Raw genomic sequence first — 16,216 nt, forward strand, 5'->3', positions numbered from 1 at the left:
CTTGGGGCTTCCCTGGTGGCGCAGTGGTTGAGAGTCCGCCTGCCGATGCAGGGGACACGGGTTCGTGCCCCGGTCCGGGAGGATCCCACATGCCGCGGAGTGGCTGGGCCCGTGAGCCATGGCTGCTGAGCCTGCGCGTCTGGAGCCTGTGCTCCGCAACAGGAGAGGCCACAGCAGTGAGAGGCCCGCATACCGCAAAAAAAAAAAAAAAAAAAAACCCTCATCTTGAAGGACTCTATCCTGTAGAGAAAATTTTTACTAAGCAAGCCTCTGAGGTAGACATCTTTTTTTATGCTCAGAAGAAATCATTTTAAAATCAAATATGATAAACATTAACCACATCGAAATGGGGGGAGATAAAAGGGGTACATAGATTGATAGTCTTAACACCTAATATTTCAGAAGTTTAATATTCATGTTCTTTTGTGTGTGTGTCCATTTCTGCCTATCTGAGTGGATTGGAACAGCTGTAATTTTCTTATCTCACAGCCATGAAACTCTGGTATTATGGAAACAAAATGACATTTCTCTATAGATTATTATATTAACTTAGATAACTTTTAAGACTATGGAAAACTTTACATAAAACTTCATGGTTCACTTGAAATATAGAATAGTCAGTTCACATATTAGTTCCAGTTTCATTCAGCAGTAACTTTACTGTATATCTACTGCATGGCAGGAGCCATGCCAAGCACTGGGAATATGATGAATATGGTCCCTGAGCCTTATTTTGGAGAAATCTGTGTAAAGGTGGTATCCATTTGAAGTCATTATCTTAAAACTCTTCTTGGTGAAACTGGTTACTGGGTTTGTCCCATTAATATAACAAAACGAGAATTTTAGTTACCTGATAAAATCAGGCAGAAGAAATTAATGTAGCAAGAATTTTTAACCCCAGAATTTTTTTTCTTTCTAAAGAGTAGTTGGCTTTTAGGTTTTTCACAAGATCTACATGGGTTTTCTATCTCTTATAATAGGACTGAGAGCCCTGTTTAACAGCTTTTAATGAGATAATTTACATACCATGAAATTGACCTGTTTTAAGTATACAATTCAGTGAATTATATGTTTACAGAGTTGTACAGTCATCCCCGCATTCTAATTTTATAACATCTAGAACGGAACCCTAATACCTGTTCACAAAGTCACCACCTATTCCCACCCCTAGCCTTAGGCAACCATAAACCTACTTTTTCTATCTGTTTGCCTTTTTTGGGACACGACATATAAAATAGAATCATATAGTTTGTGGCCTTTAGTGTCTAGTTTATTTTACTCAGCATGTTTTTGAGCTTCAGTCATGTTGTGGCTTGTACTGTATGTAATTCATTCCTTTTTATTGCCAAATAGTATTCCATTGTACGGATATCCACATTTTACTTCTCCAAGCATAGATTTTTGAAAGAAAATCATATCTTCAGTTCCCCTCCATTAATCAGAAATCACGTCTTTGATGGTAAAGCCAGTTAGTCATTTACATTGTAAAATAATGATTTAAAATATGATTTAATATCTTACATAGCCTTGCTGTTAACTACTGAAAAGGTTTTTTAAAAATTTCATTTCTAGGTAAGACCATTGCAATTGGAAAAGTTCTGAAACTGGTTCCAGAGAAAGACTAAGCATTTTCTTGATGACCCTGCACAATACTGTGAGGAAAACTGACTGCAAAAGCCTACTTCACACCGCCTACTCTTATTTTCTGCCCATTGACAAACCTCTCCCCATGTTTTGCAAAGACAAAAATTCACAGCAAAAGTCCACATTATGTCAGCTTTCTCATATTGAGAGCTCTGCTATGCCACTGTTGAATTTTTCCCAAGATTTTTTTCTTCCCCTCTCAAACTCTGCTTCCTTGGACAGATTTGGCAATAGCTTTGTAAGTGATGTGGACATAATTGCCTACAATAATGAAAACCTACCAGGAATTTTTTAATTTTTCATTTCCCTTAGGCATACTTAGTCTTTTTTTCCCCCAGGCAGATCATTCTGAGTGTGCGAGTGTGTGTGCACATGTTACAAAGACAACTACCATGTTAATAAAATATTCAATTTGAAACCCTTTTCGGTATTTGAATTGCTTTTGAATAATGTTTTTTATCTGGATGTAACATTGTTGCATTAGCTTTTTAACTTTACCAAGTAATTGAGTACATTTTATTACTTGGACTTTTCTAAACTTTCCTTATCCACTACTTTAAATGAGGCATTTACAAACAATGTTCAAGTTTGTATTAAAAGAAAGAATTAGTTTGACCCCATTCTTTTGATGGTTAATGCATACATACAGTATCTTTATGCAACTGTGACACTGCTTTATTAGGTCTACCAGTTTCTGCCAATTTATATTTTAACATGATTTCTTAAACACAGTAAGTGGTTTTAAAATACAAGAACAGCATACTGTAGTTTTTATAAGTATAAAGCATAATAAAATTGTACCCCTACGAAAAATTCCATTAACTTGTTAAATTAATGGAATTTACAATAAAGACAGCATGTTGAGACGTGGCAGAAATGCCTCCTTTAGTATTTATAAGAGCTGCATGCATCTAATATGAAAACTGTATCAACTGCAAGTGCCAGTTCTACAAATTACTCAGTTTATTGTTTGTATTAGTAATTTTAAAGGCTGGATGATTCTTGCTGATTAAAGCTAAATCTCATCCAGCAACTAGAACCATCAGAATCTGCACAGACTAAAGTTAACAGTGATAAATAGAATCAAGCACAGTGTAAGTTTTTCTCAATTTTTCGAAATTGACTGTTTTCTTGAAATTTGCTAAATTATGATTTGGATGAACCGCAATGCAGCATTGTGGATTTTAGATCAAAGGCTGACTTTCTGTTAAAACTGTGTCACAACTTTGAAATTTTTTAATGAGAATAAATGGGAAATGGAGGGGACACTTTCTGGGTTTATTGGATGCCCCCTTTATCAAAGACTTGGCCTCTTTTAGATTGGTTTATCTCTAAATAAGATACTTTGTAATTGTGTGTTTAATGACATGTCCCTTCCATGTAATCATCTGCCTCAGAAAAGAAAAGCCTAGTCAGACTGTATTTCCAGTCACAAAACATAAAAATTAATCTAATCCTGTTTTCTTAACTGTAAAATTCCCATTCATTTCATGAATGAGGCCACATCTTATGGACAGAGCATAGTTACTGTCCTCCAGCTTCCTATAACTATACTCACGGCTATTAAAACTGCATGAAATTTAAATAAAATTTATTATGTCTGCAAATCTCTGGGCTTTTATTTTTCTGGGATATGTGGGAGCTTTAATCAGTGCATAGTAACTCTTTTTCTACTTCCAAGTTATTAAGAACAAAATACTAGCAATTGCTTGGATTTTAATGAATCTTTAAAAGCTCAAGAGTCATTGAAATTAATTCCAGAGATAGATTTCCATTTTTAAACTGAACACATTTTTTAAAAAACAGTTATGTTTGCTATTAAAACATTTACACTTTTAGGATATTATGTGTATGTTGCCAAGACTCAAGTAAAATGACATGGATATCAACTGTGAAGGGCCTACCTCTAAAAAAAAAAAAAAAAAGGATAATTATGAAATAAAATTCAATGGATTCTTGTATATTTATGCAAATAAGATTATTTAGAAGAAACCTCATTGTTAACCAACACCATACATTTTTATGGGCTTTTAAGTTCTTTGGGAAGAATGCTCACTTAAACTTGATGCATTTTAAACTCATTACACTGCCTGGTTACTTGGATGGGCAAATATAATGTCTGAAGTGAACTGGGAGTGTGTGGAGATGTTGGACCTTTAAAAAGCAATACAGATTCCTACGCTGTCATTTTGTCTTCTGTAAGTACAAACGTGTTTACATTGTTGACAAGGCAAAAATAGGGTAATTGGCTGTAGACTTAGGATATTACAGACCTAAACATTTTTTTCCTCTTTAGCATAGATATGTTAGAATCACAATTTTCTTTGCATTAATGATGTTCTTTATACAGCTTTCATGATATATTATTTAATTATAGTTTTTTAAATTAATGAAATGAATTTAAGAAAGATACTGAAATAAACATCTAAGTGATGGCCATTTTAAATCCTATTTCTTACTGTGGGAGAAGGGGAAATACAGCATTTGCTTCTTGTTTTTAATTTGCAAACAACTCATCCAATGAAAATTATGTAAAATCAAACCAAAAGAGATGGACTGAGTATATAATGCCACGAAATTAAGTGACAAATAGTAAAGTGTTCTTGGGTAAATAAGCCCATGTATATTTGTTTTGAATTGAAATGTGATAATTGAATGTAAAAATTTTGTAAATTATAAAAGGATACAGGTTGTTCACTGTAACGAGGTAATTCATACTTGTCTGCTAGTTACATAAACTACAAGAACTGCTTTTACAATATGGGATGGACTTTGAACGTGATGCAACTGAACAGTTACAGGCATCCTCAGCTGAAGTACTGCAGATACTCTGGGTCATACTTTCAACCAGCCGCAGTTTTGCAACCCAAGAAAAAGGTGAACTTATGGTCGAAAACTGCTTCCATGATGAATTTTTGAAAAAAATCAACTAAACTCCCTGGCAATCTTCAGAAAACACTAGTTACGACTGTAATTACTCTGTGGTCTTTGATGGCTGTTCCACATGACAGCACTCTAGCACCTTTCCTCATTGGCATGGACTTCCTTGTGGACCGCTGCTTCGTGGATGACAGCTTCACTGCTTTGGGTAGGAATTTAAGGTAGTCAAGGGACAGTTTTTATTGTAGCTCTTAACGTCACGCAACTTTCAGCTTTTAAAAACCCTTTGTGAAAATTCTGGTAACAGCACTATAGCTCTGACTGTAGGATGACTAAATTTTCAGCGTTGGCCTATCTTATAGAATAAACTGTGCCATTAATCCTCTCACAGACATATACACTTAAGGTAGATAGCAATCAACAGAATTTAGGGGACGATTTTCTGTCTCCAAATAATATGGCTTATATTTCCTCCAGCTAATTTTTCAGTGATTATAGCAGATGCCATCTAATACATTTATGATCTTGTTTCTTTCTCTAGAAATCTTGCCATGGCAGCAACTTGTTATATAAATGTAATTACACATGCACAACTTTGAGTTCAAAAACCTAGTAGGTTTAACTTTAGCAGTCAGTTGGTTATATTAGATTTCATGGTAAATGGAATAGGAAGTGTTATTTTCCTGTAGTTCAGTGGATTCCATTTGAACCAGTTTACTGCCAAATTTCAGGTAGGGTAAATATGGTTCAACTTGTGATGGTTTTGGCTCTAGGATATTCTTAATTTTCAATATGCTAGAACATATTGAGTCTTCCTTTCAGTAAATACACTTTTCACATACCTCTAATCCTATGCTTCCTTGAAACAGTAATATGCTAGCTGAGTTGTTTACTAAGAAATGTTTTAAGGGCCTGGAGGTGTGGGAGTGTTGGGAGTGTTCTCCAAAATAAGGGAGAAGCAGATAGGCACCATGTCTGATTAGGCAGAAAATTAGGCAGGATTTCTTCATCAATTCTCAGAATGGTAATTGTCTTTTCTGCCTTGCCACACATGCCACTGTGCCCTTTAAACCTCAGGTTTGTGGACAGCAAAGGTAGAATTACATTTTGTGCTTCCTGAGGCTACCCTCTGCCAGGCACATTACCTTAGTGCTTCAGATGTCAGCCCAAGTCCCTGCTACCTCCTTTCCTGCTTCCCCGGAAAGAGTGTCTGTGCTGGAGCTGGAGCTCCTGCACTCCTCAGGTGACCATCCACATGCATTAGGTGAAACTGAGGTCTGAGTCCAGAAGGTCTATATCTTAAGGACTCACATGGGGCTCTCAGAAATTGACACACCTCTTAGTTAACTACTTTCTTCTCTTTGCTCTAAAACAAATGTGGCTCTCTCTCAGGCCAGGATTTAGTGACTAGTTTTCACTAGACAGCAGGTTAATACCTAGCTCTCATTTTTTAAAAAGCAGAATTAAAGGGAACTGATTAGGTTTGCTGGGTTTTTAACTAATTCCAAAGCATGGCAGAATGCTCTAGGTAGGAATTACAGGAATCCAAGGTAAAGAAACCTTTTTCTTATGATTTGTAGCTACCTACTGTGCCTGACTTGGTGCCTGTGTGAGGATTAAGCCCTTAGTCTGCTCTTGCAATTATTCAAATGACTGAAGTTAAAAAAATTTGCTTTTTATAAAGCAGAAACTAACACACCATTGTAAAGCAATTATACCCCAATAAAGATGTTAAAAAAAAATTTGCTTTTGTAATAACAATAAAAATTGTCATCTTCCCTTTTGAAGGATTTGTCTCTTTATATCACCTGTATTGTATCATACACTGAGTGAACCTGTTTTCTCTACAATGCTCAATGTCGTGTTTGGGCATCAGACCACACATAGGCACGGTACTGCAGTGTGTACAAGATTTTACACTTCATGGCCTGTGGAACCAGTTTCAGATACACAAGTTCTCTCTATCAATGTATCTTAAAGCAGAAAAATAGCATCAGTACCCTGGATGTTGTAGCTTTGTAGTGAAGAACTGTATCTCCCAGTCTAGAATAAATGATGGCCAAATTACAATGAAATAAGTTGTATTCTTTGAGTTTAGAGAAGAGTGAGGCTACTGATAATATGTCTACTGGCAAAATAGATTAGCTAGAGAGGGCATAATGGAAGAAAACATATACTGAACTTGCTTTGCACCCTTATTTGTGATTATATTTAGGTTGAGATTTCACCCCTCTGAATTGAGTAGTACAATCCTCCTAAAGGACTTTGTTTGCTTCCAAACTACACAAGTTACTTAGAACAAAAGCAATCTCCACCATCTTTGCTATTTCCCTGGCAAATACACTAAGTTTTAGGGTGAGAAAGCAATTTTGAAAGGATTAGGTTCGTAGGAGTAATTACTGTTTTAAAGAAGGTCCAGCAAACAGAAGGTGTACACAAGAGTGTTTTTTTTATTAAGATAAAGCTTGCATACAGTGAAATGCACAGATCTCAAGTTTACAACGAGTCTGTCAAGTGTATACAATTATGTAAACACCCCCATCAACATATAGAACATTTTCATCACTACAGGAAGTTTCTTTCTGCCTGTTTCCAATCCATCCCTTCCTCCTGCCAAGGCAATCACGGTTCTGCCAGAGATTAGTTTTGCCTGGTTGTTTTTTTTGGCCTCACCTTGTGGCATGTGGGATCTTAGTTCTTCCCGGACCAGGGATGGAACCAGCACCCCCTGCAGTGGAAGAGCAGAGTTTTAACCACTGGACCACTGGGGAAGTCCCAGTTTTGCCCATTTATGAACTCCACATAAATGGAATCATATTATGCACCCAATTGTCTTTTTTTTAAGCATGTTTTAGAGATTAACCCACATGTCTTAACAGTTTATTCTCTTTATATTTGCTGGGTAATAATTTTATTTGATGTATATCCCATAAATTTTTGTCCGTCCTTGAAAATTTTAATTTTGTTTTCCAATTAGGATTTTTTCTCCTGTTGGTTGCAAATACAAACAGCCTCGTTTGAATTTATCATTAGAAATGCAAATGAGTAAATAAACCAGAGAGAAAAGCTTTACTTCTTCTCCCTTTATCTGCTTTTGTAAAGCTGTTACCAAACAGAAACAGACTATTTAGCCTCCCCAAAGGTGAAAAAACGTGAGCTCCCTTCTGATCTCCCTATCAGTCTTGAGTGCTTGCTTCACTCTGTTCCCTTTGATGTGCCCTGTCAATTATAAAACTGGATTGTCCCTATCACACTTTCATGTTGCTAGAGGCAAATTCACCTGACTTGTACCTCTACTGATTAACTCTTTTAAACCTCAGGGCTAAGTCCTTGTTTTCTTTTTTGGTAGATTTATTTTATTAAATTACATGTATGAATAACTTTTAGAAGTTCTTTTATTGATCCCTTATTGATGACCTAGCATAATACTTTCAGTGGCTATTGAAAACCTTCCTAATTTGAGTAAAGATGCACTTTGAACTGTCAGTAACATTCACCAGTTATATACTGGTATGGTTAAAAGAACACAGTCCTCCAAGAAGTTGTCAGCTGCTTATCTTCAAAGATAAAAGATGATCAGTGGTACTGAAAAGGCTTTTTCTTTTTAAAGCCTAGAGGTCACTTTTTAAAATAGCCTTAATGGGACTTCCCGGTGATCCAGTGGCTAAGACTCCACGCTCCTAATGCAGTGGGCCCGGGTCAATACCTGGTCAGGGAACTAGATACCACATGCCACAACTAAAGATCCCGCATCTCACAACTAAGACCCGGCACAGCCAGATAAATAAGATTTTTTTTTTAATAGCCTTAATAACATTTCTCAAGGAATATAATTCCTCTAAATTGAGACTGACTGGATTAAAAAGTTGTCTACCTAAATGGTGTACAAGGAAGGGTTGGTGTACATCATGAGACTGAGCAACAAGAGGTGCTCAAGGTACCCACACAGCTATATAGGTACAAGAAGAGAGCTAAAGAGGAACAGCAAACAGGTTGATAAAGTTTCTCTACTGAAAACCTTTTCATTTTCTTCTCTCCTTTCTGGTGATCTCATTGTTCTCTTGCTTCTCCTTCCCTAGGGCCCTCCCCATTTTTTTTTTTTTTTTTAAATTAGAATCTAATAAAAATTTCTTGACTTACCAGCCTCTTCTTCCCTGCTTGAGTTTAGGTACAGGCCTCCCCTCTTTCAGGCCCTAAGATGCACATTTCACTTTCTAATCCATTTAATGATTATTTTCAGCAAAGGGCCCTGTGCTATTATGTATGTGCCAGGTACTATGTTGATATATATGATATCTCATTTAATCTCTTACAATTCCAATGGAGAACTAGCTTCATTTTACAGATAAAGAAACTGAGGCTTGGGAGATTAGCTAACTTGTCCAAAGCTAAATAACTAGTATATCGCTGAGTTGGGATTCAGACTCAGATCTTTCTGACCAAAAAGACCATGCTCTTCCTACCTTCCTTAAAATGTCACATTCTGTATTTGAGCAATATTGTTTCACCTCTTAATTCTACTACGTCTAGGTTAATATCTCCTAGCAGATTTCAATACCAGGATGAGTATCTTGAGGACACTAAGATTTTTAAAATTGCTTTTAGATAACCCAGACATGGATAATTATATGGCTTGTTTGTTGTTGTTCTGTCATTTGTAATTATTCTAATTTTGCAGGGTTGTTTAGATTTACTAGTTGATTCTAGCAAATATTTATTTTCAAATAACTGGAATTTGAGCTCCATTATTAAGTTTGCTGTTTCTTAAACTTTGTTTACCGTCTAGCAACATCTTCATACATTCTTTGCAGGTAGTTGCACTATGATTTATACTACTTTGCATACAGTTAATGCCATTTTGTTAAGCAGGCAGATTTTGCAACTACTAAAAAAAAAATTTCAGGGCTTCCCTGGTGGCGCAGTGGTTGGGAGTCCGCCTGCCGATGCTGGGGACGTGGGTTCGTGCCCCGGTCCGGGAAGATCTCACATGCCGCGGAGTGGCTAGGCCCGTGAGCCATGGCCGCTGAGCCTGCGCATCTGGAGCCTGTGCTCCACAACGGGAGAGGCCACAACAGTGAAAGGCCCACGTACCGCAAAAAAAAAAAAAAAAAATTTCAAGAAGTTTAAACAGAAACCTCTTTCAGTACCTTCAGAGAAACAACTTAATGGTATTCAGTGAGACCTGGGTACTCAAAATATTGAATGTCTCTTCCTTAATGTATGTTTACTATAAAAAGAAATCATACCACAAAACTTAGTAATTGTTCCATTAGAAATGTACATGCTAATTACTTTCATTTCTTCCCAGATGTTAATGTATGTATTAATTTTTAAAAAGTAATTCACATACATGGTTCAGGATACTTAATTACATTTAGTTTTCCTTTAACTCAATCTCCATTATTAGGACTACCTATAGTATTCCTTTACAAGTACAATACTATGTTCATTTTGGCTGGCAATTACCATATTTAATTCTTTTAAAAATTCACTATTTTTAGGGGGTAAAGGATAGGCATAAATAATGTAATTTAATATGTGGAGTCTGGATAGAGAGAGTTTACATAGTATTAATCTTGTGTGTGCTCAGCAGTATCTTGAGTTTGAAAAGCCTTAAAAAGAAAAGGTAGAACTGACAGCAGTTTAAGAAAATTTTAAGTTATTTAATTTATTAATGAACTATCTACCCTCAGGCTATTGAGTGAAATTTGATAAAATAATATGGATTAGTTTTTCAGATTAGCTTGTTTTAAAGGACCATTTGGGGGATTTCCCTGGTGGTCCAGTGGTTAAGAATCCACGCTTCCACTGCAGAGGGCCTGGGTTCAATCCCTGGTGGGAGAAATAAGATTCCGCATGCCGCATGGTGTGGCCAAAAATAAATAAATAAAAATAAAAGACGAACTGGTGGAGTAAAATATTTTCCAACATAAATCCCAAAGTTAAATAACATATTACGGCAACTATACTTACACAGAAAAAATTGAGTACATTTCAGATTTAAAACTAGTGCTCACTAATGGCTAACCCAGGTCTTAATAAACAGCAGGCACGGATATTTAGGAAGGGATAAAATTCCTTGAGAAATTTCAGTGTACATTAGAATGGTTTCAAATACAACAGGTCAAGAAGAACAAGGATTTTTTTAAAATTATTTGACTTAAAAGGTCACTGGTGACTTTAAAGGGAATAGGAATAGTGTGATTGAAACCAAGGAGTCAGGAGAAACCACTTGACTACAAAAGGACAAAAAAAACGTAGAGGGAAAAGAGAAGTAGCATGACACTACCTCTTAATAACACACATGAAACAAAGACAGCTACTGGAGAAGGGGAAAATGAAGAAAACAGAACAGGAAGAGGAAAATTAAGAGTAAAGCCTTAAGGCAGCAGAAAGGGATTCACAGACGCAGTGTCTGCTCACCTCAGGCCAGGCATACCCTGTGTGTACCAAAATAACTAAACTCTAGTTCTGGTCCTCAAAGATTCAATCTAGTACATAGAGAAAACAAACTAAGCAACAGTTATTATCAAAGCAGGTGAAACACTAATTTTAAGAACTCTTCTTCCTACTGCTATTCTTTCAGTTTTTAAGTAATCTGAGTTCATGTGGCATCTTATACCACTTTCAGCATTTATCACTTCCTGCCTCGTATGCCTTATTTTGCCCTGTTAAGTTGTAAGCTCACTGGTGGTAAGCACCTACACATGAGTTGGGCCCTATGGATTGAAAGTGAATAGGATAAGGCCACAGACGTTCAAACTTTGGAGAAATCAAAAATGCTAACAACTCAATAAATGCCATATAGGGACTTCCCTGGTGGTGCAGTGGTTAAGAATCCGCCTGCCAATGCAGGGGACACGGGTTCGAGCCCTGGTCCGGGAAGATCCCACATGCCACGGAGCAACTAAGCTCATGTGCCACAACTACTGAAGCTCGCATGCCTAGAGCCCATGCCCCACAACAAGAGAAACCACCGCAATGAGAAGCCCGCACACCACAACGAAGAGTAGCCCCTGCTCGCCCCAACTAGAGAAAGCCCGTGTGCAGCGACGAAGACCCAACATAGCCATAAATAAATAAATAAAATTTTAAAAATAAATGCCATATAGAGAGATGGGCAAGTGCTATTATATACGTTATCGTTGATAGTAAAGAGAATTGTCAATATAAAGAATTCCCTGGGACACAAAAATATTTTCACTTCATTTGCCTTAATGGTAAAAGTTTAAAATATACCAATGTTCCAGTTTTCCTCTCTCACTCACATTCCTCATAATCCTTTACTGAAATTGCTTTCTGTAAGGTCGCCATGACCTAACTGCCCAACAAATTGGCCTTTTAGAAGTTCTTCAGTATTTGACGGTATTAACACATCCTCACTTCTCCATTCCTAAGCACCCTCTTTTACATCAACTAGTTCTCTTTTACAGGCTCTTTTTCCTCCTGTCCCCTACTGAGGGTTTCTCCATAGCCCTATTCTGACTCTATGCTTCTTCTCTTTGCTATCTCATCTATTTCCAAAGCTTTTTTTTTCTTCTGCTGCACCACATGGCATGCGGGATCTTAGTTCCCCAACCAGAAATCGAACCAGTGCCCCCTGCAGTGGAAGTGTGGAGTCTTAACCACCGGACCGCCAGGGAAGTCTCTCCACAATTTTAACCATCATTTCCATGACTTTCACATTTCCTATTTAAGTTCAGGAACCTTCTCCTCCACGTTCCAGATCCACATAGATGTACCCCTGGAACTTCAAACTCAGTATTGAAAAAGAATATCATATTTTTCTTTCCAAATCTACTGCTCCTCCTGCCTTCCCAAGCTCTATTAACAAAACCACCGATTTGCCCAGTTATTCAGAATTTGGGAATAATCTGAATTTCCCTTCTTGTTTATCCAATTTTTGTTCAAGTCTTATACTTTGTCCTCACTGCTATCACGCTATTAGATCAATACCTAGAAAACCACAATAGTTTCCTATTCTTGTCAACCTAAGCCCTGTCTCAGGCCATTACAATGCATTACTCATTCTTCAAGTGAATATTCATTATGTTATATATGGGCTAGGTGCTAAGGATACAATGGTGAAGATATCATTTATAGTTTTCCTACCATTAATTGGCTCTCCCCTGCCCTCTCAGAGCTTATTCTCAAGCAGGGGACAGCCAATTATGGTAGGACGACTTTGCAGGTGGTAGTGCTCCAGGAAGAAGTTACAGCATGTTAGAAGGTATGAAGACAAGTGGGAACTGCAGAGTTGAAACCAGGATCTAAAGACTGAAGGGGTGAGAGGCAGGGTATGAAGTCAGGGAGGTAATAAGGGAGGCAGCAGATGAAGAGTGCCTAATATGTTGAGGTTGACCATAAAATTTATTTTTCAAACTGGGACACTTTTTTCCAGGACAAATTCTAAACCAGATGGGACACAAGAAAACAAATGCACACTTGGATATGTAGAAGGCAAATTAAGGAATCTGTATTTCATCCTAATGACAATGATATGGCAAGGAAGTTGGTTAAGCATGATCAGGTTTGATAGGACCACATCTGCCCTTTACAAAGATCACTCCCACCGAAGGGCAAAGAATGGACTATAATATGCAAAACTGGAGGTAGGAGGACAACTTAGGAGGCTGGTACAGTAGTCTAGGAAAAAAAGTAATGATAGTTTGCATCACAAGCTGGAAGGGATAAAAAGGATTGGATGAATGCAAGAAATATTTAGAAGAAATAAACAACAGGACTTTGTTATTGACCATATATGGAGGATGAGGAGAAAAGAATTGAGGATTCCCATATTCTGGCTTGGGCAACTAGGCAGTGAGTTTGTGGTGCCATGAACTGAGACAGAAAACATACGAAGAGCAGGTTTGAGAGGAAGATAATGAGCTCATGGTGGAACTTGTTTTGGGTGTGAGGTCCTAACAGGACTTTTACATCAACACAGCTGATGGGTCTGAAGATGGGAGGGCTACACATTTCCACTAGTTATCTTTTTTTGGATAACAAATTACCAAGCCCAAATTTAGTGGCTTAAAATAACAAACATTTATTATCTCATAGTTTATGTGTGTGGGTCAGGAATCTGGAAGCAGCATAGCTTAGATGGTTCTGGCTCAGGATCTCTCAAAACTTTGCAGGATCGGCTTCCCTGGTGGCGCAGTGGTTAAGAATCCGCCTGCCAATGCAGGGAACACGGGTTCGAGCTCTGGTCTGGGAAGATCCCACATGCCGCGGAGCAACAAAGCCCGTGCGCCATAACTACTGAGCCTGTGCTCTAGAGCCTGCAAACCACAACTACGGAAGCCCGTGCACCTAGAGCCCATGCTCTGCGACAACAGAAGCCACCACAATGAGAAGCCCATGCACTGCAATGAAGAGTAGCCCCCGCTCGCCGCAACTAGAGAAAGCCCGCATGCAGCAATGAAAACGCAGCGCAGCCAAAAATAAATAAAAAAAAAAAAAAAAAAAAAAAAACTTTGCAGGATCGATTGGAGGAGGATCCACTTCCAAGCTCACTTGCTGGCAGGTTGCCTGAGTAGTCTCAGGACTTGGTAGCTGGCTTCACCCAGAGAAAGTAATTTTGAACAAAGGAAAGACGGAGGGAGAGGTGGGGGGGAAGATGGAGGGGAAAAGAACACTTAAGGTGGAAACTATAGTCTTTTTATAATCTAATCTCCAAAGTGACATCCCATCACTTCTGCTCTATTCTATTTGCTAGAAGCAAGTCTACTCAGTCCAGCCCATACTCAAGGGGAGGGGAACGAAACTCCATCACTTAAGTTTCAAAGAATTTGTGGGCATATGACATTTTTTTTTAACCACTACAATACCACAGCAATATTAGCTTTCCTAAAGCATAATTCATCACCTCCTCTTCTTCCCTAGTACCAGTTCAAAAACCTTGTATCTGTATGATTTCTCCAAAATATAAACCTTCAGCTTGATAATAAATTCCTTAACCTCCCCACTCTAGCCTCATCTCCCATTTCTTTCCTCTGCCATCCCTACTCCAGCCACTTACTACTTCCAAACACCACCATCCTCTTTCACCTGAATTCATGCTGTTCCCCTGGCCCGAAAGTCTGGTTCTCAAACTTGAATTCAGGTGACACAACATGTGACAGCCCCGATGCTCTCTTCAGAATACTAGGAAACACAGATACATGAAGCCTAACGTGACAATTCATATCATCATGCTAAAACGAATTCCATCTTATACTAGATTCTAAAACAGACAAGTGCGAGTAGGTGCCAAAGGTTTAGAACACTTCTTCTACAAGTTTCTGGTTAAAGACAAAGCCAGACAGGACTTCCCAGGTGGCACAGTGGTTAAGAATCCACCTGCCAATGCAGGGGACATGGGTTCAAGCCCTGGTCCGGGAAGATCCCACATGCTGCAGAGCAACTAAGCCCATGGGCCACAGCTACTGAGCCCGTGCGCCTAGAGCCCGTGCTCTGCAGCAAGAGAAGCCACCACAATGAGAAGCCCGCGCACTGCAAGGAAGACACAATGCAGCCAAAAATTAATTAATTAATTAATTAAAATAAGAAGACAAAGCCAGACGTAACACTGGTAATCAGCTATACCCCAATTAAAATTAAAAAAAAAAAAAAGACAAAGCCAGTATTAGAGATCAGCAGCAAAACACCCCTTCCTCCAGCTTTGGCAATATGGAAGGAGCATTTCTTTGGAAGCAACTGACACGGAAAGCATCCTACTCCCATTCTTTGATCTCTCAAAATCTTCTGTAGCTAATTGCAAAAATAACCATCCTGAATATCCATCAAAAAGTTCCTAAATTACCTCTTGTTTATTTACATGGTGAAAGGCCATATGGCTGTTAAAAAAGAGGCATAGCCTTAGGTACTGACTTGGACAACCTCCAACATATTATATGTTCTACAACGTACAGAACAATGGGCGTACAGGCTACTACTTGTGTTTAAAAAAGAAAAGAAAAGAAAATTGAAACCCAGCCATCGCTAAAGAGAAAAAAGTGTAAGTATTTCCTAAACATGTCTAGCACATCCCTGGAAGGTTCCAGGAGAAACAGGTAACAGTGGTCACCTCTGGGGCCATGGGGAGGAAGGGAGGCTTCCTCCCGTTCTCCAGCCTGCACCTTTACGTGTACATGCTCTTACCTCCCCCCTCTGTGAGCCCCGAAGCTCAGGAGACTGGCTCCGGCTCACCGCTCGGGCTCCACACCGCTTAACGGCGCGCCTGGTGTTTCCCGCGCACGAGGCCACGGAATCCTCACCAGTCAGCGGGGAGGGGCCCGCCACCCTGGCCATGGCGGGGACTGTGGCTAGGTTCGCCCAAGGTCACCCGGCAGGTGAGTGATGAGGCCGCGCTCCCCACGCCCCACGCCGCCAGCCTAAAGTCGAGGGCGGGGGGAGTCCACTGACAGCAGGTGGCCCCACGGGGTGCGCGGACAGGCCTCATCTCCCGCCTCCGGGCGCTCGATTTCTTCGGTGGAAGAGTGAGAGCGAGATGTCACCAGGCTGCTCCCCGCGCCTCACAGACACCGGGAACAGAAAAGAAAGAGAAGTAATCCCTCTGGGAAGTGACAGACCACAGGCGGGGCGAATACCTACCTCTGTTTGCTTTCGCCCGCCAAACTCTGTCGCCGCAACGCCCAGAGACTCGACCCCGCGCTCCCGGAAGTGACTCGAGGGCCTAGTCCCCGCC

At 39.2% G+C, this 16,216-nt stretch overlaps 2 protein-coding genes and 1 long non-coding RNA gene across 5 annotated transcripts in view; 2 read left to right on the top strand and 1 right to left on the bottom strand.

Moving 5' to 3' along the window:
• GSPT1 (G1 to S phase transition 1) overlaps nucleotides 1-2,062 on the top strand; it is a 31,785-nt gene extending 29,723 nt beyond the window's left edge. For all 3 annotated transcript variants that reach the window (XM_067706607.1, XM_067706606.1, XM_067706605.1), the window contains exon 15: nucleotides 1,573-2,062. In XM_067706607.1, the coding sequence (XP_067562708.1) occupies nucleotides 1,573-1,625 (53 nt within the window). In that variant the 3' untranslated portion in view covers nucleotides 1,626-2,062. The remainder of the gene's footprint in view (nucleotides 1-1,572) is intronic.
• Nucleotides 1-16,216, top strand: part of ZC3H7A (zinc finger CCCH-type containing 7A) — a 236,266-nt gene that overhangs the window by 121,349 nt on the left and 98,701 nt on the right. The window lies entirely within an intron of this gene.
• On the bottom strand, nucleotides 1,839-16,181 carry LOC137207136 (uncharacterized). Its single transcript, XR_010934949.1, has 2 exons — nucleotides 16,123-16,181; nucleotides 1,839-13,702 (listed from the first exon to the last, which is right to left on the bottom strand). It is a non-coding gene; the product is annotated as an uncharacterized lncRNA (long non-coding RNA).

This window comes from Pseudorca crassidens, chromosome 15, assembly GCF_039906515.1.
Source record: "Pseudorca crassidens isolate mPseCra1 chromosome 15, mPseCra1.hap1, whole genome shotgun sequence".
NCBI classification, from domain to species: domain Eukaryota; kingdom Metazoa; phylum Chordata; class Mammalia; order Artiodactyla; family Delphinidae; genus Pseudorca; species Pseudorca crassidens.